The 26,145-nt window shown below is 30.8% G+C and overlaps 3 protein-coding genes across 4 annotated transcripts; all 3 read left to right on the forward strand.

Annotated features, from left to right (window-relative positions):
• Positions 1-6,284: 6,284 nt before the first annotated feature.
• On the forward strand, positions 6,285-8,707 carry LOC112795880 (protein trichome birefringence-like 11). Its single transcript, XM_025838063.2, has 4 exons — positions 6,285-6,940; positions 7,459-7,848; positions 7,942-8,100; positions 8,179-8,707. The coding sequence occupies exons 1-4, from the start codon at positions 6,501-6,503 to the stop codon at positions 8,519-8,521; spliced, it is 1,332 nt and encodes a 443-aa protein (XP_025693848.1). The 5' UTR covers positions 6,285-6,500; the 3' UTR covers positions 8,522-8,707.
• A 4-nt stretch (positions 8,708-8,711) lies between these two features.
• LOC112795882 (3-dehydrosphinganine reductase TSC10A) lies at positions 8,712-11,612 on the forward strand. 2 transcript variants are annotated; one of them, XM_025838065.3, is made up of 4 exons: positions 8,712-9,550; positions 9,769-9,916; positions 10,448-10,738; positions 11,308-11,612. In XM_025838065.3, exons 1-4 carry the CDS (start codon positions 9,014-9,016, stop codon positions 11,325-11,327), a joined length of 996 nt encoding a protein of 331 aa, XP_025693850.1. In that variant the 5' UTR covers positions 8,712-9,013; the 3' UTR covers positions 11,328-11,612. The 2 variants fall into 2 exon arrangements, with proteins under 2 accessions (XP_025693850.1, XP_025693849.1); XM_025838064.3 differs by having other exon boundaries at positions 8,762-9,550; positions 11,305-11,612.
• Positions 11,613-12,713: 1,101 nt separating this feature from the next.
• On the forward strand, positions 12,714-17,064 carry LOC112795883 (NEDD8-activating enzyme E1 catalytic subunit). The gene is made up of 8 exons (XM_025838066.3): positions 12,714-13,177; positions 13,253-13,455; positions 14,919-15,151; positions 15,228-15,290; positions 15,380-15,436; positions 15,548-15,669; positions 15,999-16,116; positions 16,426-17,064. The coding sequence occupies exons 1-8, from the start codon at positions 12,909-12,911 to the stop codon at positions 16,711-16,713; spliced, it is 1,353 nt and encodes a 450-aa protein (XP_025693851.1). The 5' UTR covers positions 12,714-12,908; the 3' UTR covers positions 16,714-17,064.
• The last annotated feature ends 9,081 nt before the right edge of the window (positions 17,065-26,145 follow it).

Consider the following 26,145-nt stretch of genomic DNA (forward strand, 5'->3'; position numbering starts at 1 on the left):
TTAAGAATGATGATTAAGAGGTATTGTAGTAATAAAAGAGATCTATATATGGTATTTATTGATTTGGAAAAAGCATACGATAGGGTGCCAAGGGAGGTCTTATGGAAGGTTTTGGAAAGGAAGAGAGTAAGGATAACATATATTCGTGCAATTAAAGACATATATGATGGGGTTACAACTAATGTGAAAATTCAAGGTGGTGTGACAGAGGAATTTCCTATTGGTATAGGATTACACTAGGGATCATCTTTAAGTCCATACATTTTCACATTAGTCTTGGAAGTACTCACAGAGCATATCCAAGAGCCTGTGTCATGGTGCATGCTTTTTATCGATGATATTGTCCTTATGAGAGAGTCAAGAGAAGACCTAAATAAGAAGTTGGATTTGTGGAAAGAAGCTTTAGATGTGTATGGTCTGCGCATAAGCCATAGTAAGACGGAATATATGAAATGTAAGTTCGGCTGCCGAATGAAAAACCCTAATATAAAGGTGAAGATTGAAGAAAACATCTTACGAAAATTTAAAAATTTTCAGTATCTTGAATCCATCATACAGGATAATGGAGACGTTGAACACGATGTAAATAATAGGATTTAAGCAGGTTAGTCAAAATGGTAAAGTGCGTCTGATTTTATATGTGACAAAAAAGTGCTTTTAAAACTTAAAGGTAAATTCTATCGCACTGCTATTAAAGACATATATGATGGAGTTACAACTAGTGTGAAAACTCAAGGTGGTGTGACAGGAAAATTTTCTATTGGTATAGGATTACACTAGGGATCATCTTTAAGTCCATACATTTTTACATTATTCTGGAAGTACTCACAGAGCATATCCAAGAGCCTGTGTCATGGTACATGCTTTTTGCCGATGATATTGTCCTTATGAGAGAGTCAGGAGAAGATCTAAATAAGAAGTTGGATTTATGGAGAGGAGCTCTAGAAGTGTATGGTATGCGCATAAGCCGTAGCAAGACAGAATATATGGAATATAAGTTCGATGCTGAAGGAAAAATCCTAATATAAAGGTGAAGATTGGAGAAAACATCCTACAAAAAGTTAAAAGTTTTCAGTATCTTGAGTCCATCATACAAGATAATAGAGAGATTGAACACGATGTAAATAATAGGATCCAAGTAGGTTGGTCAAAATGGCGAAGTGTGTCTAGTTTTATATGTGAAAAAGTGCTTTTTAAATTTAAAGGTCAATTATCGCACTGCTATCAGACCGGCTATGCTTTATGGTATAGAATATTGGGTGGGCAAAAGAGAGCACGAATATAAGTTAAGTGTGATAGAGATGAAGATGTTGAGATAGATGAGTGGTCATACGCGATTGGATAGAATAAAGAACGAATATATAAGAGAGAGAGAGAATTGGAGTAGCACCTATTGTGAAAAAGACCGACAAAGTATCCAATCATGAGGGGTGGATGAGATGGAAGATGGATAAGGGGTGAAAGACAAAGGAAGACCATCTATAAGGTGGTCAAACGAAATCTACATGTAAACGGCTTTTTTGTAGACATGATTTAGATATGATACATGATAAAGTTCAATGACATTATTTAATCCATGTAGTCGACTCTACCTAGTGGGATAAAGTTTCGTTGTTATTGTTTGTTGTTTGATAAAGACAATGTACAATTTAATTATGTTGGTTTTGCATATATTAGTTTTTTAGTATGAGACTATATAATTGGACTGTCCGATTACTTTATAAGAAAATTTTTAAAATGTTTTTAATATTAAACCAGAGAATCTATTATGTTTGTTGTAATTTTTTATTTTAAAATTTACAAATTGGATGGTCCATTTTTATCTTTAAAAAATTAAAAAGTCTAATTTTTGTTCTCCCAAAAAAAAATCCAATTTTTATACTTTAAATTAAATAGTACCACATTTAAGATTAATACTCTTACATTTATAATCAGAAAAACCACTATCCTCACTCCAATATAAAATATAACTTGCGTCATTTTTCTTTACAGTTGGGCTATATATCCATATAATTTTTCATCCAAGTCCATCCAAGTTGGCCCAACACAAAAAAAAACCCAATCCCATTAAATGAGCATGTATTCACGCGTCCAAACTCCGGAAACAGTTAACATTCATTCGCGCCTTCATTATGAAACAACGTTCCTTCTTCAACCTCGAAACTGCCATTGGAGAAGTTCAAATCTCTCTCAAAATCTCTCAAACTTCCATCGCGTCAAGCTTTCGAAAGGAAAAAGAAAAAATAAACAAAAACAAGAACAGAGACTCCGCAAGGTATGAGAAAAACTATCGTTATTATGTTCATTTAATTTCTCTCAAAACTTGCGTTTCTCCTAGTTCGATTTAAGGTTTAGTGGATTGAGTTGCTTCGTTTAGTAGATCGACTTATTCTGAATCCATTTTTATTGCGTCAATAGGGCATATGAATAGAAAATGTGTTGTTATTTTCTTTCTGTGATACATTGATCGGTTCATTGGTGTTGGTCATTTTGATTCACTTGATTGTTAGTGTGTTCAGTAGAGTTCTTTTGGACGCAGAAATATTTTTCTTGCTGATTGAATGTTTATCACGTTTTATTCAAAACCTGAATGGAGTTCGGTTCAGTGGGTTTGGTCATTTTGATTCACTTGATTGTTAGTGTGTTCAGTTGAATTCTTTTGGATGCAGAAATATTTTTCTTGATGATTGAATGTTTATCATATTTTATTCAGCACATAAATGTTGTTTGGTTCAGTGGAGTTGCTCATTTTGATTCACTTGATTGTTAGTGTGTTCAGTTGAGTCCTTGTGCATGCAGAAATGTTTTTATTGATGATTAAATGTTTATCACATTTTATTCAGCACATGAAAGTTATTCGGTTCAGTGGAGTTGTTCGTTTTGATTCACTTGATTAAAATGTGCATACTTGTGCTTGTCAGTGTATTGAGTGAATTATTGACCAAATTTTTTTGTCTTTACAACAAAAATAAAGAAGACAACGGTGACAAAGAAGGAGAAGCCACACTATAACATAAGCATATGTATACATTAAATATATTTATCGCCTTTCATTCGAATAAAGTTTATTTTGTAATGAAATTGCAAAAAATAAAAAATAAAAAAATTAATTTATTATGCCACTATTATGATTAATGGAGCCTCTTTTGCTCTGTGCTGCTGCTGGATCTGTGTATTGTTGAGCTAATGAAATTCTGAAGGGATTGTGCAATATTTGCATATTATTAATATTAGCAACCACTGCATAAGTTTGAGGATTTTATTTTAGTGGCTTTAACATGCATGCGTTTGTTTTGTGTCTTTACTTTGTAATTTTATCTCTGTTGTAATTAGTTTATATTCAGCTTTTACTATATTTATTGCTTAACGTCTTTTTGTTGTGTTACCAATAAAACTACATTTCTTGAGTTTTTACTATTTTATTTTATTTTATTTTACCAATAAAACTATTTTAGGACAAATTATTCATCCACAATACACTTGGTCTGCAGAATGAACCGAACATGTTATTAAGGTGAAACAATTATATAGTACTAAATAAACGGAACATTATCCATTATATAAAATCAAATTCAAAACAGCTTTCTGCATAATGAACCGAACACGTTATTAAGGTGAATCAACTGTATAGTACTAAATGAATGGAATATTATCCATTATATAAAATCAAATTCAAAACACCCGTATCTACAATTTAGAGATTATCAATTCAATTCAATTCAGAACACCTGTGTACATTCAATTCAATTCAATTCAATTCAATTTAACAATTGTATTCCATTCAATTCGATTCAAAATATAATCTAAATCTCGTCCGCTTGATTCATTTCAGAAGAATAATCTAAATAGCTCCCATTCAACTTATTTGAAGTTGAATCATTCATTGTTTTAATAGAATATTAAAATCTGAAAACGAAGAAGATAAATTCACAAATCGAAGAAAAAATGAAAAAGAATAGAAAGAAGAAGGACAAGCAACAGAAGAACAACGATCAAAAGAGAAGAAAAAAGAAGAAGAACGATGAGCGACAGAGATTACAGATCCAAATCATTAATGTTGAAGAATGTTTACGTTAAAGAATGTTTACGTTGAAGAAGAGGTTTATGTAATTTTATTACATTAATAGAAGGAAATGGAAAAAGTATGTATATTTGACGTAACTTGAGAAGGAGGGAGAGATGTGTTAAAAAAAAGTGCTTGGATGACTTTGTTAAATTTTTTACGTGAATGTAGAACATTATTATTTTTTTTATACCATGCTACTCCTATGATGTGGGATGTGCATCCTTCCTTGCAATAACTATCATTTATTTAATTGAGATATTTAGTTATTTTATTAATAGTTTAATAACATCCATATTTAAACTAAAATCAAAATTATAATCTAACACAAAATGTTGTAATGTCACTAAAATCTTTTGAAGTTATAAACTTTGAATTTGAATGTTATAACATTACTTTCTTTAGAATATTAAATTTTGACAAATTCAAATAAAATAAGTGTATTTATTACTTTTTATACTTTATAAATATTTTATAATATTATTTAATTTAAAACGATTTACGTTTGAAAAAAATATATTTTTTTATACAAATTATTTAACTATTATTTATAAATATTATTTATTTAATCTTCTTTCTTGTATGAATTCAAATATAACAAAATAATATCATAATAATTTTATCTATTAATTTACTAGTAATTTAGTTTTTATGAATTATGATACGTATCCCGTGAGATCTCCTAATTAAATTATTCCCACAAATATATATATATATATATATATATATATATATATATATATATATATTTAATGATTAAATCATCTAAAATAGATATGTTAGTAATTATTAAGATTCTTTCTTGTATTTTCCTAAATCAATAGTTTTAATATAGACGTTATTTTTGGAAAATATGAAATATGAAACAATTAAATTTATTAACATTTAATAATTGACTATAGTGATAGTAAATAATAATATAATAATCTATATTATCGTATCTTTTTAGTAATTACATTATTTTTTTTATATCTTTATAAATATTATATATAGAGTGTTTTATTTACCATTTATAAATAGAAGTTTTAGAATTAAAATTTTTGTTTAGTTTTTGTTTCTTTCTTAACTATTTTATACAATAATAATGCATTAGGCATTTTGTTTATCGAAGTTGATCTTATTAAAATATAAATTAAAATTTTGCTATATTTTTATTAACTCATTCTTACTTTTATTTTTTTATTTATTGTTTTTAGTCAATTTTTTTTTTCATTTGACTTTGTAGTGTAATTGCCTTTTGTCATAATCATTTACGGTTCATCATATTAATTAGGTTTCATCTCAAATTATATACATTGATCTGGGTGTTAATTACAGGAGAGATTTTAAATTGTGATTAATCTATTATTTAAATTATTTATCTATTCCTAATTATAAATATGTTAATAAAATCTAAATATTTTATAATTTCTTTATCTTCTAATATTTTTTCTTGGAGGCTTTATATTATTTTTTTAAAATCAAGTTTTGATATTTTTTCCCTGCAAAGATAGATCAAGGCCTTTTTTATTTTAAGAAAAATAAAATTCTATCTATATAAAGTTGTTTGAAATGTTTTATTCAATGTTTTATATTATTTATAAATTTTTATTTATTCTACCAAATTATATTCAATATTTTTATTTTATAGGCTTTTTAAGTCCTTCTTTTCTTTCAATAAAAAAGATAATAAATAATACCACAAAAATAAAAATATTAATATTTTCTTCTTTTATGTTTCGTATTTTTTTATTTTCTTTTATATTTTCACTGTCCTTGATATTATTTTGCATACAATTTATAAAATCTTTATTTTTTGTTCTACTACATATAAAGTTTTTATTTTTCTTTTATCTAAATTAAGTTTAAAATTAACTTTTTAGGGATATAGTGATTAATTTTTTTTTATTTTTATTATTTATGTCGTTGACTACTGCTTATATGAATACTTTAAAAGGATATAAAAAGAGAGTTTATGTGGTATAGTAGTCCAAATTTATAGTGAATTGAATTGATTGATTTTTTTTTACCAAAGATAGGAGATTCGAACCCGCAACCTTTTAATTGAATATGGGAATACTATGCCATTTGAGTTATTACTCATTTTGAATTGATTAATTATATACCTATATTAAACAAATTTTATAGTTTATGTGGCATTAAATCAAATATTAAACTCCAAATAAAAAATAAATATAAATATATATATATATATATATATATATATATATATATATATATATATATATATATATGTTCCATCCATTCATCCCTTGCTTCTTCCACACCCAAATGTTGTTATTTTTTCTCTTTGCCTTTCTATCAAAATCCAATATTTAAATTTACCAAAGTGACCCACGAAGCAAGGCTTACAAAACATGCTTCCCTTGAATTCAGGGCCATGAACATGAAAGAAGAAAAACCGAAGAGAAATTAAAGTCCCATACATGTTCCTTGCATGCCACTCTTTCCAACTTGTTCTTGTTCGAATTCTCCCCAAGAAACCATGCCGATTTCCGAAGCCTTTCGAAGAGTCAAACTTATGAGGCTGTTGGAACCTTCTGTTTCTGTTGGTCTTGCTGGATTCTTTCTACTCATCACGTGCTGCTTCTTCTTCTACTTTGACTACACACCATTCGGATTCTTGGCTCAATCACAAACCCTTGCTTTGCCTCCGGTTTCGGTTTCGGAACACAGAGATAACAGCGTTGATGAGTTTCTTGGAGAAAAGGAGTGTGATTTTTTTCAGGGTAAGTGGGTTTGGGATGAGAGTTACCCTTTGTATGACTCAAAAGATTGTAACTTCCTTGATGATGGCTTTCGTTGTTCTGAAAATGGTAGACATGATTCCTTTTACACAAAGTGGAGGTGGCAACCCAAACATTGCAACTTGCCAAGGTATGTTTTTCATCACTCTCTCACTCATTCTCTTATCCGCTTATTGAGATAAATTCAAATGAAGATTAAAGAGGAGAAAAAATCCCATTTTTGCATTAAATAAAGAACTATAACCAACAATGGTCATTGGTTTAATCAGCGGAGAAAATAACGATGGAGGTTGGAGAGGATGAAATTGATGAGAGTCTAATAATTATTTTTTGTGGAAAAAGTCATAAGCTATTATCGTGTTTGTGTTGACTTGTCAGGAAAAAATTAAGTTGCTGATATTAATTTTGAGAACAAGAAATTTGAAAACAACATAATAATATTAAAAATCTCAATAGGGGTGTGTTATTTGGCATCTTTTGAGAGGGACCCAAATGGTGGCGTATCCTTTGTATACTTGTGTCACATATACAATATTCTCTAAACATATCAGCTTTGTGAAAATGACATTATGAACCTTATTGGATGATGAGAACACTTTCAATTAATTACTTTGAATTACTTAATGACACATAATTGGTATATTACAGATTCAATGCAACAATGATGTTGGAAAAACTGAGAAACAAACGCCTAGTGTTTGCCGGGGACTCAATCGGAAGAAATCAATGGGAGTCATTCTTATGCATGCTGTCTTCTGTAGTTACTAACAAGAAATCAATCTATGAAGTAAATGGCAACCCAATCACAAAGCACAAGGGGTTCTTAGTTTTCAAATTCAGAGACTTTAACTGTACTGTAGAATACTACAGAGCTCCATTTCTTGTATTGCAAAGCCGGCCGCCGGCCGGCGCTGCTAGAAACATTAGGACAACCTTGAAGGTGGATAAAATGGATTGGAACTCTTTGAAGTGGAGAGATGCACATGTCTTGGTTCTTAACACAGGACACTGGTGGAATCATGAAAAAACCATAAGAGGGTAATTCATAATTCATATTTCATTCCTATTTTACAATTGTATATGTGGTTGTGTTTTTTCACCTAAGAAGTAACTCTTTTCATATTTTCTCAGGGGCTGTTATTTCCAACAAGGTATGGAAGTTAAGATGGAAATGAAGGTGGAAGATGCATATAGGAAGTCTATGGAGACAGTGTTAAATTGGATACAAGATAATGTAAATCTTAACAAGAGTCAAGTTTTCTTTCGTACATATGCACCCGTGCACTTCAGGTTTGTAATTTGTTGCAACAATTGTTATGATTTATTCAAGTTTTGCATATATTTATTTATCCAGTAATGTATGAACAGAAGTGGAGATTGGAGAAGCGGAGGAAGTTGTCATTTGGAAACACTGCCAGAGCTTAACATGTCATTAGTGCCTAATGATAACTGGTCACAATTCAAAATAGGCAATTCATTGCTATCATCACACAAAAACAGCACTGAACTTGTCAAGTTGAAAATATTGAATATAACAGAGATGACAGCTCAGAGAAAAGATGGGCACTCATCAATCTACTATCTTGGTCCGAATGGCAGCACGGCGGCACTCCATCGGCAAGATTGCAGCCACTGGTGTCTGCCTGGTGTACCTGATACATGGAATGAGCTGCTTTATGCAATGTTGATGAAACATGAAGGCTTCTCATAGCAAGGAACTTCAAAGAGTCATGGAAGCATTATATACAGCAATTCTTTTTTATTTGTCTTAGGCAGCAAGGACTCACAAATTGTTCTCACCAGTCTCAGAAAGACGCTAACACCTTACACAGTACAAGACTTGAATTTTGGAGTACATATATAAAATCATAGATAAAAGCCTTTGATTGTGCAGATATTTTGATTAGTGTTGTTATGAACATATTTCTTCTTTTATGTTATTACCGGGAATATAGTTTTGAGGCATTTCTCTAACATAAATAATAAATAATTCTTAAAAAGACTGATTAAAAATTGAAAGTTAAAGTACAACTAGTATTTCTTTATCATAAATTATTTTTGTCTTTAATTCATTTATATTAAAATATATTTTAATAGTTTTGTTTTCTAAAATTATAACATATGTAAATATATTAAGACAAAAAGAAAAATGTTAGTTGGTTCATAGCTCGTAACGACCTTCCAATCGAAGGAAGTTTCAGCAATGGCGGATGCGTACTTCTCTCTCTTCACCCTCATCGTTCTCATCCCCTTAGCCCTCATCGCCTTCCTCTACTTCCTCGTGCGCCCTCGCCCCGTCAAGATCCCGATCAAGAATCGCCACGTCTTCATCACCGGTGGATCCAGCGGCATCGGCCTCGCTCTCGCTCACCACGCCGCCGCCCAGGGCGCCCGCGTATCCATCCTCGCCCGCTCCCGCAACAAGCTCGAGGAAGCGCGCAATGCCGTCCGCCTCGCCACCGGCATCGACGTCTCCGTCTTCGCCGCTGACGTCAGGGACTACGACGCCGTGAAGCGCGCGGTGGACGAGGCTGGGCCGATCGACGTGCTGCTGCTGAACCACGGCGTGTTCGTGGCGCTAGAGCTGGAGAAGCAGGAATTGAGTGAGGTCAAGTTCACGCTGGACGTTAACCTCATGGGAAGCTTCAACCTCATCAAGGCGGCGTTGCCGGCCATGAGGACCAGGAAGGACCCGCAGCAACCGGTTTCCATCGCTCTTGTCTCTTCGCAGGCCGGTCAGGTATAAATCTTCTACGCTCTGAAGTTTTGCATGAGACTCTGCTGTTGATTGAAAGAAAGCTCAAATTCAGTGGAAATTTTGAATCTAACAGTCTTTTAGGGTTTTGGATTTGTAATTGGTTTGGATATGCTGGATATTTTGAGTGTAAGAGGAATGAACATGTGGTTTAGTAGATTACTGTTGACTAATGTGGAATTTATGTTTACATATACTTTTAGGTGGGAATTTATGGTTATGCAGCTTATTCTGCCAGTAAATTTGGCCTCCGTGGTTTAGCAGAAGCATTGCAACAAGAAGTTATAGCAGATAACATTCATGTCTCTCTGATCTTCCCTCCGGACACGGATACTCCCGGATTCGCTGAAGGTAATGAAGTGTGGGCTTTAGCTTATGTCTTTATGCATATTAGTTTTGGTGATATACATCTAGCTTCAAATTTTGTGTTGATGAGGGAAGTAGTATTCCTTGTTGAAGCATTTTCCATGAATTTGAACTTGCTACTTTAAGCTCGTAATATATGTGAAGAGAGGAAAAAGCTACAGATTGGAGTGCTTAATTCTATAGTGTATAACCTACACTGAAGTTATGTTTTGCTACCAAGAATTGGTGCATTGATTACCAGATCTCTTTTACTTGTAATTCAATATACTGTCGACTTAATCATTTCCAGCTTCCTCATTAAGTCATTATTGTATTATTGTCTTTTTAGTACATGATCTCATGCATTTGAACTTATTGTCAAATGTTATAACGTTGATCCTGATTGGAAAATTATAGACAGTCAATAGCTCAAGATAATTAGATTTATAAAATGAGATCCGTTGATATAATCTCCTGGGAAGTTTACTTATTCCTATAACCATAGTGGTAGTACAAACTGAAATGTTACTTTTACAGAAAACAAGAGAAAACCAGAGCTCACCAAAATCATTGCATCCTCTTCTGGTGCAATGAAACCTGAGGAGGTTGCTCAGAAAACTTTTGATGGCATAAAATCTGGGAGCTTCATCATTCCTTGCAATTTGGAGGGAATTGCACTGTCATTAGCAACTGCAGGTTTATCCCCTCAAAGGTCATTCTTAATGGCCACAGTTGAGGTTCTTGCGGCTGGAATACTGCGTATTGCAGGACTATGTTTCCAGTGGACTTGGTACACAAGTATAGAGAAGTGGCACAACCAAAGAAAAGGTAAGTGCTTTGCACGAATGGGAGAACATTTCTTACCATTTTCTAGTTTAATAAATAAAGTCCTGGTTGAGATAAATTACAGAAGACCAATAAAGGTTTACTTATTCATCACTATTGTCCCTATTGTTTACCTAGCTTTTAGCCTTTTAGTATCACCTTCTTTTCTTTTCTTTTCTGTATTTATTATTTACTTTTTCGCCTGATTGCCTCTCATTTATGACCAAAATTTTTCACATCTATCAATTTAGTGCTGCCGAGGCAAATGGTGTGGTTGTGGCAATCACTAATGGTTGCTTACAGTTAGTTGGTCATGACGGAGAACCAAATTGCAAATGTTTAATAAATGTAAGGGCCAAATAAAACTTTCAGGCAACAGGAAATAAAAGTCAAAATCGAGTAAAAATATGGGGATCTAACAAAATCATCAAACCATTAATAAACTTGAATAGTCGTTTACTTAAGCTTTACGTTAATATTAACAAGGTGATCATTTTATGCTAGCACAGTCTTTGAAATTAGCTAGAGTGAGATGTAGCTTTTGTGGAACTGATGATTTCTACTTCTAGCAGGTTCACCTCAAAGGAGCTGAAACACTTTGAGCTCGGTCCTTGTTTTAGGAGACTTGTAGCGGATATTGCAACGTAGTTTTCTTCAAATCTGCTCTACATTGATATATATGGGGAATTTTGATTGATTGTCAACTATGTGATCTCGATCAAAGACATACATTCCAAATTTGTAGTTTCTGACATAGAATCCTTAATATATTTGATAGAGAAAGTGAAAAACGAAAATAAAGTTACATCTAGTTTTTCAGGTCTGTCTGTCAGTTTTGTTTTATTAAGCAAATGAAATGTTTAGCAATTCTGAATCATTGATTTTCCACGGTACTACTTTCAACTTTACCAACTTTACCTTTTCTTTTTTAGTAAGAGGTGTGTACGCAGTACGCTTCCATGTTCTTTGAACTGTATGAGATGTTTTGATGTCATTGTTGGGATTTTAGTAGTTGTATGAATTGTTTACTCTAAACTCTTAAGGATGAATATTATTGGCAAATCAGTTTAACAAATAAAAACTGGTTGTGATAGATTTTTCTTTTACGAGTTTGGACCGGTTGAAATTCATGATCCAATCCATTTATCCATTATATGGGGCAAATATTTTGAGACAACGGATGTTGATTAAAAATAATTGACACACTTAAAACATTTCCAGTCAAAAAAAAAAAAAGAAAAATAAAAGGTTGTTTACACAAATATTTAGTTTTTCTTTACACTCATTTGGAGTATAGATAGATAAATACAACCTCGCCCAAATAAAGAAAGTATATAAATGCAATAATTTACTTGAATGAATAGATGATCTACTAGAATAACTTTCTGCGAAAAACTTGAAGATCAGAGCAATTTTAAATTATTTTGGCTAATATTTTTAGTTAATAGCCTAATACTTTTAACTTAATATTATATTTTTAATTAATATTTTTAAATATTATTAATTAATTATTAACTAAAAATAATAAATTGTTAGTTTTCTAGCATTGCTGCATGGAAATATTTTGAATAGGTCTGTTTTTTCTGAGATTACATTTGGTGATATACTACTGCTCAATTCAATTTAAGAAGTCAAAATAAATATATATATATAGTATTTGTTTGGGTGTTATTATTTTGATAAAAAAATATTTTTTAATAAAAAAATATTTTTTTTATATTTTAGTATGTTTGGTAAATTTTTAATAGTAAAAATAAATACATTAGAAAAATAAAAAAAACATCTCTTTTAAAAAATTATAATATACATTATTTTAAAAAAAATTTTAAAAAAATATATTTTTTACATAATAAATTTATATAAGATATCAAAACATAAAATTATTTTTATTTTTTTATAACATCTTCCAAAAAAAAGATAATTCAAAAAAGATTTTCTCCCATAAACTCATCTTATAAACTCACCCCCAAACAAGCTCATAATCTTGTTTAGCATCATCATAAACTTACTTACCTTATAGGGGATTTAATTAATAACTAATATATAAAAAAAAGAGGAAGTAAGGTCCGATTCCGAAGGAAAGAGCGTAAAAACGAAGCACGGAAGCAGGGTGTGGAACACAGAGGTGGTGGAGTGAGCGGGAGCGTGAGAGTGAGAGTGATAGGTGGTTCCAATGGCAGAGAGTGCTGCAACGCAACCGAGCCGGTCTAGGGACCTCGACAAGCTCCTCCTTCGCCCCGGAAACCTAGTCGGCCCGAGGTTCGAACCCAGCGCCCAGCTTAGAGACGACGTCCAAAACCACGCCCGCGTCCTCGTCGTCGGCGCCGGCGGCTTGGGCTGCGAGCTCCTCAAGGACTTGGCCCTCTCCGGCTTCCATAACCTCGACGTCATCGACATGGATCGCATCGAAGTCACCAACCTCAATCGCCAGTTCTTGTTCAGGTACCTATTCATTTATTCCCCCCTTCTTTCTTCTTCGTAGTTTCTAATCGATTTGGGCGATTTTTTCTTGTTTAGGGTTGAAGATGTTGGGAAACCGAAGGCTGAGGTAGCTGCGAAGCGCGTTATGGAGAGGATCAGTGGCGTCAACATCGTCCCTCATTTTTGCAGGATCGAGGACAAAGACATCGATTTCTATAACGATTTCATGATTATTGCTCTTGGTCTTGACTCCGTTGAAGCTCGCAGCTACATCAACAACGTTGCTTGTAGTTTCCTAGGTTTGCATATCCCTCTTTTAAATTTTGCTTGCTTGCTTTCTTTCAGTGGTTGATTTTTTGATCGAATCTTAAATAGTAGTGTGTGGGTCAAACATTGACTTGTGACAGCTTTACACACATGCATGGAAACAAAGGTTTAGTCTGCACTTGTGTTTATAGGGTCATATTTATACTTCTGTAACTAAATTTAGCACCTTACAGATTAACAGAACTAACCAGATAATCTGGTATTTATAAAATATATATTGTGGAAAATAGTAGATTTTAGACTCGTTACGATTCTTTCAGTTATGAATTTGAAATTGAGGATGAAGTTAAAAAAAAAACGTAAATTGAACAGAATAAACCATTATTGAAGCAGATAGTATATGATACAGAAAGTCGTAAATCCAATATTATTTGTAGTAGTGAGAGCAAACGGGATGCTTGTTCTCCTAGGAAGAAGGGATTTGCAAGTCTAACTTATGCACATGGAACGTGCCTTCAGTTATGTGTTAATACATAGAAAGGCTGCAAATGAATAAAATACAAACCAAATATTCTAATGCATAGAAGTAAGAGTGTGTGTGTGTGTGTTTGGTGTGATTACATAATTAATTGTAAAGATGTTTAGACACTCAGAAATTTTGGTCAGTAGGTCTGTTAGGCCTTGTTTGGGAGCTGAATTTAGAATGGAAAATGAAGAAATTGAAGGCAACATGAATCGGAAAAGGTGTTTGAGGGTTTTTAAAAACCCTGCAAATCCCTCATAATCCCTCTTCTTCGGTTCCCATGTTTTTAGTGGTTTTAGTTCGCCTCATACAAGGGGAAGGCAAACCTTCGAAACCCCTTCTTTTGCATCCCCTTCCTTCCCTTTCAATGTCTTTCCTTTTCCTTTCTATCTTGACTCGCAAACAACACCTTAGTTTTACTATTAGAGTGGGTGAAATTCACTATAATGGATGAAGACGACAACAACGAGAACAACTTTTAAGCCATATCCCACAGTTTGAGCTTGGTTGTCCATGAAAGATTAGATAGTGTCTTAGTTATGTTGGTTGTTGATTGCCCAAGACAATGTTCTCTTTTATCTGAATGCAGGACAGGCTATATAGATTTTTAATAGAACAGACCATAGGCTTTGCTTAATGTATATGTCAATTCTATCGTGTGAGCTGTTGAATCTTTCTCATCTATGGAAGTCCTTAAGACTTATCTTTAAGTTTAGTTCTTATGTCTTTTGATCATTAATATATCATGCCGATGTAACTGTTCGACTCTGCCTTTAAAAAAAAAAAAGAATCATCATATATATAGGCATTTGATGCAAAGTATGTCATTCTGTCTAAGGTCATTTCTTGGTGACATGTCTGACCCCAACTTCCTATATTTTCGCTCCATCCATATCCATCTTTGCCAGTTTCATTGCTGATTGCTTATACTAATTTCAGCTTCTTTTTTTTTTTCCCCCTGCCATGAGATAGAATATGATTCTGATGACAATCCACTGGAAGAAACAATCAAACCCATGGTAGATGGTGGTACTGAAGGTTTCAAGGGCCACGCTAGGGTTATCTTGCCTGGGGTTACACCTTGCTTTGAGTGTACAATTTGGCTTTTCCCACCTCAAGTGAAGTTTCCTTTGTGCACTTTGGCAGAAACCCCCAGAACTGCTGCCCATTGTATTGAATATGCACACTTGATTAAATGGAATGAGGTAGTTCATAACTTTGTCTCTTTGTTCTCTCTTTGTTGTGCTTAAAAATCCATAACTGGAACAAAATAATTTGCAGGCTCATGGTGGGACCGCTTTTGATCCTGATAACCCTCAGCATATGAAGTGGGTTTACGATGAGGTAACATTATTTTGGAAATTGGATCCTGATAACCCCTGTTAATTTACATTTTTGGGTCTATTATAACAGTTTTCTGTTTCTTTTGATAGGCTGCTAAGAGGGCTGAGCTTTTTGGCATTCCAGGAGTTACTTATTCTTTTACCCAGGTATTAGATCATTTGGGATGCCAGTTCTTCCTAGGAAAACTTTAAATTGTTGCTTCATGACCTCATGTCAGTATACTTTTCTTATTACCGAGTAATTAATTGCTTGGACAGGGTGTTGTGAAGAACATTATACCTGCAATAGCTTCCACGAATGCAATTATATCAGCCGCGTGCACTCTTGAAACATTGAAGATTGCAACAGAGTGCAGCAAAACTATGTCAAACTATCTAACGTGTGTCTTTTCTCTTCTATATTCTGAAGCAATTATTATTCCATGTGTGTGATTTTTTGTTGTTGAATGTTTTCATGCACATAGTTTTGACACACAAGACACGAAGATGAAAAATGGACAAGAAATTCTTGCACTTTACTTTAAGTTTTAGAGGTCATTTTTTGTCCAGTCCCTTTGTTTTTTTCTTTTTTAAAATACTTATGCATTACCCATACATCTTGGGCATTTGAATTTACTTTCTTAGTTCATATTTAACCATTATTATTCTGAGTTCAACACCAAATGTAACATATGGGCAGTGTTCATTAATTCCTGCATACTTTGTGTAGGTATAATGGATCTGAAGGCCTCCATACCAAAGTAGCGGAATTTGAGAGGGACAAAGACTGCCTTGTCTGTGGTCCAGGTGTACTTATTGAAGTGGACACTTCAGTCACATTACAAAAGGTTATTTTTACAACCATGGAACTTCATATAATCCAATAAACACTCGTGTTTCAAGTTCTTTGTTTATTCTTTCTAAGTTCATCGGGGTCTTGTATCTCGATAAACAAAATATCGAAATTTCAAATATTCAGTGTTGCCAACAAAATCCTTTTCTTGACAAACAAACTCGGTTATCGGTACTGTAGCACTTTTGATAACTGAAGTAAATTTTCTGACTACGCTTTAGCTGAATTTTACCGAGTCATATATTTTGATGCTTCTTTGGTTACTTCCCTTCTACTGCAATACTTAACAAATTGTGTGAAACAGTTTATGAATCTTCTGGAGGAGCATCCTAAATTGCAATTAACAAAAGCAAGCATCACACACCGAGGTAAGAATCTGTACATGCAAGCTCCCCCTGTATTGGAAGAGATGACGCGATCAAACCTGTGTTTGCCTCTTTTCGAACTTATGGGTAAACTTTCCAAGGATGTTATACATGTGAATGGTATGACAAACAAGAACAACCAAAAAGTCTCCTGTCTGAGAAAATTACGAGTCACTTTCAAGGGAGTTGATGGGGTTACTGATATGGATACAGCTGGTGGAGCATAATTTTGGAAATCCAAACATACTTCACTGCTTGAAAATTTGAAGGTTTGACAAGCATAGTGACGTTATCAGTCCTCAAGATCTCAACAAATTGCCAATATTGGTAAGGCAAGGTTGATAGTTTCTACCCTGTAAAACTTATTTATAGAAATTTGATGATATGTTTTTTTATTGTTGCCCACATGGCCATGATCTTTGTCTATTCAATATTAGCATATTCTTAGCTTGATGGAGCTCAATGAAGTTATAGTTCACTCAGAATATGTTTGATCCTGATAGGTTTCCAATTTGACTTGGGCTAGAATAGTATGCACATGTATCACTTAACGATATATGAGATTGACAATTTCGGTATCAGGCTATTCTTAGCGTACAGCTAAGGCCACAAGACACGAGCTGAATGAGCTGTGGTTGCATTACAGAATAAAGAAACACCTAAGCACTTGCATTTAGAAGGAAAAATAACCGGTCTTAAAAACATAGAAAACCCTGTATAAACTTGTACAAGTAGGTGCTTTACACTGAAACTGAGATCTATTATACGATTTAGGCTTAAACCAATCGATTTACAAGTCATGTATTACAATCAGCTTGTGAGGTGACACTTTATGCAATTCTAAGTGAATTTGACACTTCGAGAAACGAGAAAATAACAACTAAGAAGTACAATTTTTCGGTAAATGAGGTGAAGTGTCATGTTGGAGTATTAGCACGCCCGTAAAGGGGTGGCAACGGGGGTAGGGTTTGGAGGCAACTCAAATTTTATTTACGGGTTGAGATTTTTATATAAACTTAATCTTACCCATTCTTAATCTGCGGGTTGAGAATATCCCAACTTTAACCCTATTCGTTTTTTTGCGGGTATTTGACCCTACCTGCAGGTTACAAAAAAAATGCAACATTATTATATAATTTGATGATAATTTAAAATAGAACTTACTTTTATGTAAAAAAAATATTAAATTATCAATTAATGATCTTCTTTTAATGACTAAAGATTTTTTGCATTTAGTGAGAGGTTTTTGGTTTAACAACCACTTGAAACATATTTTTATATAAGTATATAACATATACATATATAGGGTGCGGGTCGGTCAGGTAGGATTGAAATTCAACCCGCACCCTATCCGACCCACACGAGGATTCTATTCGCACTCTATCCTACTCGCTGCGGATTGGGTTGGCAACCTTACCCGATCGAGTGGGATCGAGTAGGGTGCATGTTGCCTCCCCTAAGTAAGTGACTTAAGAAGAGTACTCTAATATTAATATCTGATGCTGACTTGATAAGCTAATTTATTCGCTACACATTGATGATATTGAGATGACAACATAGAACTTACTTTCACCTAGTATATTTTTCTAGGTACATATTTTACAGAAGGAATTAGGGTGGTTCGACTTAAAACTGGAATCATAATCTCGCGAGCAATTCGAAATATCTGCAACATTGAGTCATAGCTATACAAATCTTAGTGTATCAATCAATCACTACATTATAAAGAGCTTGATCAATACCCATTACCAAGCAATATTTATCACAAGAGTAGTGACGTAGACTCATGAGTGACAACAAAGCTCAATAATCTCGTGCTCTCAACATTCTTTTCATTATTGTGTTCTCGGTAGACAGATTTGAAGTGGTTAATTACCTTAACCCCATTCGATAACCGCAAGATCTTTTATAGGTTATTCCAAGGAATATTTTGCGTGTGGTTGTTTGTAATTTTATAGGATAAAAAGAATGTTTTTTTTTTTTGTGTAATTTGCTTCGATAAAACAACAATTCAACTTTTGTTGTTTATTTGAAGCAAGATGTCAAAAGTTGTTTATGCTTCTGATTCTTTATGTCGTCTTAAAAAGACTCATCAAATGCTTTTCTAAAATAAACTCTCTTATTATTTCTTATGTCCTCAAATTTGATAACATGGAACGAATATGATATTAGGAGTTCTTTCAATAGCTGAAATTATTATTTATTTAAATTCAATTCAGAGGCATCACATATTCTATTCTTAGTAAACTTAGTGTAGCATATTAATTTGCTTAAAAAACAATATTTTATAGATTATAGAATGCATAAGTTAACTATCAAGATGTCTTTATTAAGTGCTCAAGTGGATTAATAAATGAACATGATCATGTTCTTTTTTACTATATTGCCCATTGAGTAATGTAACTGGATTATATTACACTATTACTCTGAAAAGGTGCATGGGATTGTTTATTGTAAGAAGATGAACTCAATATAGATGCACCGACACCACACATGTTTGTCTGATTGATTTAATCTTAACCATGAACAATGAGGGGAAGATAGAAAAACAGATAAGATCCATAAGAATAACCTTGTTGGGGACCAAAGCTTATTTGTTTGTGACTAAATGGCACATGACATGAATATTTTGAGCCATAAGTTACCTTTTTAAGGGTATGATAAGGAGAGAGAGAAAGAGAGAATATATGGGCCATCCACAAAACCAAGTGTGGATTGAATATCTGGATTAGATATCTGGAAATAAGCTGTTGCCGGCTGTTCCTCACCCTCTTTAAGCTCAACAGGATAATAATCATATCAATTGCAATCAATTTGCTTCTTGAACCCTTTTTTTTCTTTATTTCTAGTTAATTTAATTTTGAATTTTGTTACCGTAAATAAAATTGTCTTAACCCCATTAATAGGATGCTGACAATGACCACTAAGTACTGTGTCACATTTTTTTTGGTTGGCCTCGTCAATTTTCTAATACGACAGGTGAAGAATTAATTTGTCACAAATCTAAATTTTATCTAAGAATATGTGAATGAGTCGTTACATGTACAAGATGAAATTCAAATTTCTATACTTATGTGTATGAATGAGTTAACTATTCGACCATCTTAAATTAGTTACTTTAGGTGACATTCAATTTAAAAACATGTCTCATGACATATAATATAACATATTAATAAGGTGCATGGTATGCTATAATGCACGAACACTGACATAGACATGAGACACAATACGATACGGGATACGTGGACACACGAATTTTAAAATCTTATAAAGTACAGGAACACAACATCTATATAAAATATAAAATATTTTTAGATAAATTATAATAATATTTTATTATTTTATTAATATTAAAATATAAAATAATTTCTTAATTGATTTTAATGTCTTTTTAATTATTAAAAGTATTTAAAATATTTTTATTTTAATAAATAAGAATATATATTATTTCTAAACTCATTTTAAGAATACATATTAAGAATAAGATTAGAAATATTAACACGTTATGGTATTTAAGTATGTTCAAATGTAGAAAAAAGTTATTTATTTCTTATTAAAATACGGTTAGATACAATAAATACGTGTGTCGGACGTAAATGGTATGCTATTTACCGTTAGTGTAATGATAGTGGTTAAAAAAATATTAAAAACACTTAAAAAATATGGCTAAAATTAAATTAAAGCGTTATCAAAGTGTAAAAATATGATTTTAATTTTAGTGATATTTTTTAATTTTTAAGTGGTGTTAAAATTATTTAACTACCATAATTATAAGTATTATAGACTCCACCTATTAATAAATTATTTTATGACATATGCTATTTGAGGATCAAATTGATTAATTTTTTTAATTATAGATAACTCGATTAGTTTAAAAACTAGTTAATAAAAATGCAATACCAAATTAATTATTGCAACGATAATATCATTGACATCAGAAGCACACTTGCATGATCCTTGTGGCCTATTCACTGTGAGAGGGTATTTTTTGTGGGTCTTTGACAGATTGGACAACTGTGATCATGGACCCCACACCAACCCACATAATAGTTGGGTAAAAGTGTAAAACACTTGTAATAATAAGTTAATACTAGAGATTCAAATTAAATTACCCAATCAATTTAAATTTTATAAAATAGGTTGAATATTATATTTTGATCCCACGATTTTTAGATTTAGATACTATAACTTGGTCTAAACTCTAAAGTTCTAATTAATAATTGTTTTTTTTTATTTTGTAAAAAAATAAAAATTCCGTTTCATTTTCTTGAATATATATAAAAATTAAGTGAAAATTCAGGTGCAGTCGACTTCAGTGAAATTTATACTTGAGAGTCGTTAGATAAAAATTTAGTCAAATCAGTCAAATCATCTAACGGTTCTCAATTATCAACTTCACGTGGAGCCGAATGCACTTGAGTTTCCAGTTAAAAATTATGAAATTATGACAATAGAAAATAAACATTTATAAATAAGAAACAAAAAGCAAAAATCAATTGATTATAAACCAAGTGAGACACATTTTAGTAATTTTTGATGATCCAACACATGAAATAGAATAGAATAAGAATACATGTTAATTAACTCTCCCACCTATCCTTACCCTTCTTCAATTCCCTATATATACCATGAAGCCTTGGAGAGAAGAAATAAACTTGTGGCACTTCAAGCACACATAGACATAATTTAAAGAGTTTAACATTAATTAGAAAGAATCCATTAGAAAGATTATTAGAACTATTTGCACTGGCATGCAAGTTGCTATGGAACTTGAAGATGATCTTTTCTTTCAAGATTTGAGCAAGGAAATTGCTCTCTTAATTATGGAAGAAGAAGAAGAAGAAGAACAAGACACTCTTATTATTACTTCTCCTGCAGAATCTCTTCAGGTTCATTTCATTAATTAATTCACACTCACTTAGCTCTCTTTCTTTCTTTTCTTGTCATGCATGTCATATATATATATATATATATATAATCTTAATTAACATGGATTAAACTAATATTTTCAGGCATTTTCTGGAGCAATATATCCTACTAAACCGCCACAATTTGCATTTTTCTATGGACAATCTTTGAAGAGAGAGAGCAAAGGAACAGGGGTGTTCATCCCACAGGCAACACAACCAAGAAGAAATAAGAACAGAAGAGGGAGATCCAATAATTCATATGCAAAATTTCAAAAGCACTCTCAATTAGATACAACAAGAATGGTTGTTTCTCAACCACCCAACAAGAATTCTTTCAAGCCTTCCCAGAAATAATATTATTATAATGTCTGAGGATTTCAAAAATTAAACTGAATAATTTTGCAAAAGTCTCTCTAATTATTTGATTTCCTGCGCCAGAATTAGTTATTTGTTTGTCAAAATTCTTTAGTCTCTAGGCAATATTTATTATTTGGTGAAAACTCATGTGAAGTCGATTTCACGTGAAGTTGATATCTGAGAACCGTTAGATGAAAATTTAGTCAAATCAGTTAAATCATTTAACGGCTCTCAAGTATCAATTTCACGTGAAGTTGATTGCACCTGAATTTTCATCTTATTATTTATTATTTATGTGGTCTCAATTATTTTATTTTATGTGTAGGTGATTGTGTATGTACATGGGAAAACCAACCATATGCCTAAAAAATATTAGTGATTTATGTAGGAAGGTTCACCCAAACTTTAGGTTTTGTAACCCTCCACAATGTGGACAAGCATACCATTATAATTATCTGGCCTCATTTCATAAGTTTGTCCTTATTATTTCACTCAATAATATCAATGCTGATTAATATTTCTTTCTTCCATAGTTTTCTTTGTGTCCCATTTACATTCATTATCATCTAAACATGTCTTTTAGTTCAAATGCCATATGCATTTGTCTCTTTGTTAATGCTAGAAATGGCAAAAACAAATAAAGAGGGCAAGTATAAATTGTCACCATATCATTTTGGTACATTCATATTCAAATACATTACTTATTTTGAAAAATATTTATAATTCAATACATAGTAGATAGTACACAAATAAATGAGAAAACTAAAGTATCTATAATTTCAACTCATTCATATGCTTTATTTACTTAGAAAAACAGTACTATATTATATACTTTCCTCTGGCTAGTAACAAATAATAACGGACATGCAGATGAATACCAGTGAAAAAAAAAAAAAAAAGACTTTTGGGCATGAATACTATCTAAAGGGAAAGGTTGGAACAATTACTTTTCAGCAAGACAACTAAAAAGACAAAGTCGTCACTTAGAATAAACATGATTAAGAAGATTATATTATATTATGTTGTTCAGTTCACGTTATGATTCACTAGATGTCAAGATGCTATTAGCACCGTTGGAAAAGTGTTTGCTATTTGGCTTTATTTCTAATAATAATAATTAATAATGACATTTAAAATTGAATGATTCTTTCGTGAATGGTAAGATTTGCTGTTGTTGTGGCTGTCTCTCATCCTCTCTTCTTTTTCTCTCTTCCAAGAAACTTTCTAGCTCAGCCAACTGCCGACACACTCAATAAGCTTTTTTTATTTTCAAATTTTAGTACCAATGTTTAAATTAAAAAATTTGCTAATTTTGTTAACAGTATACTTTTTTTTAATCATTTCTTAATAGTATACTACGTGTGTACAAAAAAAATAAGAGTAAATATCATTTTCGGTCCATAATTATTTGTTCGATAGACTTCTTACTTCTCTAAAAAAATCTAAAAATCTAAATCGATCCCTATCTATTTTGATATATGTACGGTAAAAAATAATCAGTTATTAAATCAATCACTTAAATATAGAAGTTTATTTACCATTTAATTAATTTAATGTTGGTGAATGGAAGAATTTTGAATTTTTTTTTTAAATTCATCTTGTGCTAAAAGCAAATTGAAATTTAGGAGGTTAAAATAAAAAAGAGTAGCCGTCTAATTTCTTGCAATTTAATTAAGATAATGATCTAGACACCAAGATTGATTTCAAGGTTGTAATCAAATAAAAATTTTAGTTTTATAAATTTAAAAAAAAAAAAAGAAAAAAAGAATTATGGCCGGCAAAATTCTACTGAAGGTATTTTGTGTCTAGTTGTAGGTTTGTAGAGACCATTAAATTAGTCAACCATACATTAACTAACTTAGCTGAAGCTTGTCCTCAAAAAAAAATCTGACAAAAAATCTCCTATGACAAAGTTCTTTTCTGTATCACATCAATCATAAATTAAAGAACATGTTTTCCGCTAATCCTCATAGAACTTTGAGAATTTAGAGCTTGGCCGGAGCCTCATTCATGTTTAGCATGTTACAGTTCACAACCAACATGGCCTTCAGTTCTTTGCCATTAATAAATGAGGGACCATTCAGAGGGAAATTAGGTTGCTTTCCATTCTAAAAATACGATAAGACACTAAAAATAAAATATTAAAAATAGAGATATAAAAGGTAGTATTTTTATATTTTATTTAATAATAAATTAAATATAAAAAATTATAAAGATTTAATTTATTTTTTAATAAAAAAATTAAAAAATATATAATTATAAAAATTAATAAAAATAATAAAAAATATCTTTTATTAATATTTTTATATTTTTTATTCAAAAAAATACAAAAAATATTAATTTAATATTTTTATATATAATATTTTTATTTATATTTCATCTATCAAATATAATGTTAAAGTCATAAAATATATTGATTGAGCAGCCAAGTAAGACCATAAGCTAAAGGCTTTCTTGTCCTCTCTTTTGTCTAATTTTTTTAAGCGTTTCTCAAAATATAGGAAACATAAAAATTCTAGTTTAAAAGAATAGGAAAAAAAAATAAAATAAAATATCCTTAAAATCATAAGTAACATTAAAAAAAAAAGAATTCATACAACTAAACACAAAGGAGTACTACTTTAAGAAAACTAATACATATATCTGGCAAAGGAAAATGGGTTAAGGAAAAGATGAAAAATAGCATGCTGTACTTATAGATGACAAATGAGCCAATTTGCTCTACTTGTTCTGCCACACCATGATTTAGCCAAACAAAAGACTAGAAGAGTTGACCTGTTTTTAGTAATTTTATAATTAAAATATATTATATGTTATTCTGTAATTAAAATAATTTTTTTTTAAATTAAAGAGTTCTCTATTTTCACTCTTTTTTTTTTTTTTCTTTTTTTCTTTCTATTTCTCTTATTTCTTCACCCACTTTATCTTTTTTATAAATCATTATCAATGACTAATTACAAATTTAACAATTAAAGTGTGTAACATAACATTTTCTAATTATAATTAAAATTAAATTATAATTAAAATTAAAATATAGCTATATTATATTACTAATTTAACAACTAAAATATATCATATGACACTCTCTCATTAAAATTGAGATGAAATATTTTTCTCCAAAATAACTAAACTTTCTTTCTCCATCCTCTTATCTTCCTATCTCTTCTTATCTGCTTCTCTATTCTTCTCATTTTATATATAACTTATAATTTATATTTTATATTATTAATTTAATAAAACAAAATATGTCATGAAATATTCTTTTATTACAATTAAAATAAACAAATTCTCTCTCTCTCTCATTCTTTTTGTTCTTTATATTTTCCTCTCTTTTCTCTCTCATGCTCTATCTCTTTCTATTTTTCTGATTTACAAAAAATAGAATTAATACAATAATATAATTTAAATAAATTCATAAAATTATAAAAAATATAATTTATAATTAAATATAATTAAAAATAGACACAAAAAAGTATAATTAAAAATATTTCATAATATTATTCACATAAAAATATATTATTATTATTATTATTATTATTATAATAATAATATGCATACTTTTTTATTTTTTTTATTTAGTTATAATTTTTATCGCTTATCTTTTTAATTTATATTTTTACATCTCTTCCTTTAAATATTTATTATATATAATTTAGAGAGAATACTAATATTGTGATTAATAATTAGAATCAAGATTTAATTGTTTGAAAAAAAATTAATTTTGAGTTAATTTTATAACTATTAATATAAAATTTTTTATACTAATATCTAATTATATTTATATATATAGAGAGAAAAAAATATTATTTTTAAACAATAAACATAAAAATTAATTATTTTTATTTGTGCAACAGACTTAATATCTAATTAAATGTAAAAATATACACATTAAATTCTTTTAAGTGTTAGATAATGAATGTTAAAAATTAATTATTAGTAAAAAATTAAACTCTTTCACATGAAAATAATAACTAAAAAATTTATTATTTAATTTTTTTATTTACGGAGATTCTGATCTTCTTAGCTAATAAAAATTTTTGTCCCTTATAACTTTTTTTTCGTAAAAATAATTTTATTTTATAATTTTTTTTCTAATATAATCTATAATATCAAAGATAAAACTAATATACTTTTAAAAGATTTATATTTTCGTAATCAAATAAAAATATTAATAGATTAAAATTCATCAGCCCAATTCAGGTCGTTGTTGGTTGGAAAGTTGGTAGGTCAATCAACCAAAATAAAAGTAGTGATTAAATGGTGTAATTGGTCCCGTTGACTTGAGGATAACCTTTCTGATTTAACATAAAAACAGATTAATTATAATTTTAGAGGATATAGCATTGAATGTTTGTTTGTTTCTCCTAGCATATTTTTTCTTTCTTTCTTAAT

Source organism: Arachis hypogaea, chromosome 4 (genome assembly GCF_003086295.3).
Source record: "Arachis hypogaea cultivar Tifrunner chromosome 4, arahy.Tifrunner.gnm2.J5K5, whole genome shotgun sequence".
NCBI classification, from domain to species: domain Eukaryota; kingdom Viridiplantae; phylum Streptophyta; class Magnoliopsida; order Fabales; family Fabaceae; genus Arachis; species Arachis hypogaea.

Bases quoted from the DNA above. Each gene is read 5' to 3' on its own strand.
- LOC112795883 (XM_025838066.3), top strand. From the start codon at position 12,909: ATGGCAGAGAGTGCTGCAACGCAACCGAGCCGGTCTAGGGACCTCGAC. The intron at 13,456-14,918 runs GTTTGCATATCC...GCCATGAGATAG, and splicing joins CGTTGCTTGTAGTTTCCTAG to AATATGATTCTGATGACAAT. The intron at 15,437-15,547 runs GTATTAGATCAT...TTGCTTGGACAG, and splicing joins TTACTTATTCTTTTACCCAG to GGTGTTGTGAAGAACATTAT.
- LOC112795882 (XM_025838064.3), top strand. From the start codon at position 9,014: ATGGCGGATGCGTACTTCTCTCTCTTCACCCTCATCGTTCTCATCCCC. The intron at 9,551-9,768 runs GTATAAATCTTC...ATATACTTTTAG, and splicing joins TCTCTTCGCAGGCCGGTCAG to GTGGGAATTTATGGTTATGC. The intron at 10,739-11,304 runs GTAAGTGCTTTG...TTCTACTTCTAG, and splicing joins GTGGCACAACCAAAGAAAAG to CAGGTTCACCTCAAAGGAGC.
- LOC112795880 (XM_025838063.2), top strand. From the start codon at position 6,501: ATGCCACTCTTTCCAACTTGTTCTTGTTCGAATTCTCCCCAAGAAACC. The intron at 7,849-7,941 runs GTAATTCATAAT...ATATTTTCTCAG, and splicing joins CATGAAAAAACCATAAGAGG to GGGCTGTTATTTCCAACAAG. The intron at 8,101-8,178 runs GTTTGTAATTTG...ATGTATGAACAG, and splicing joins TATGCACCCGTGCACTTCAG to AAGTGGAGATTGGAGAAGCG.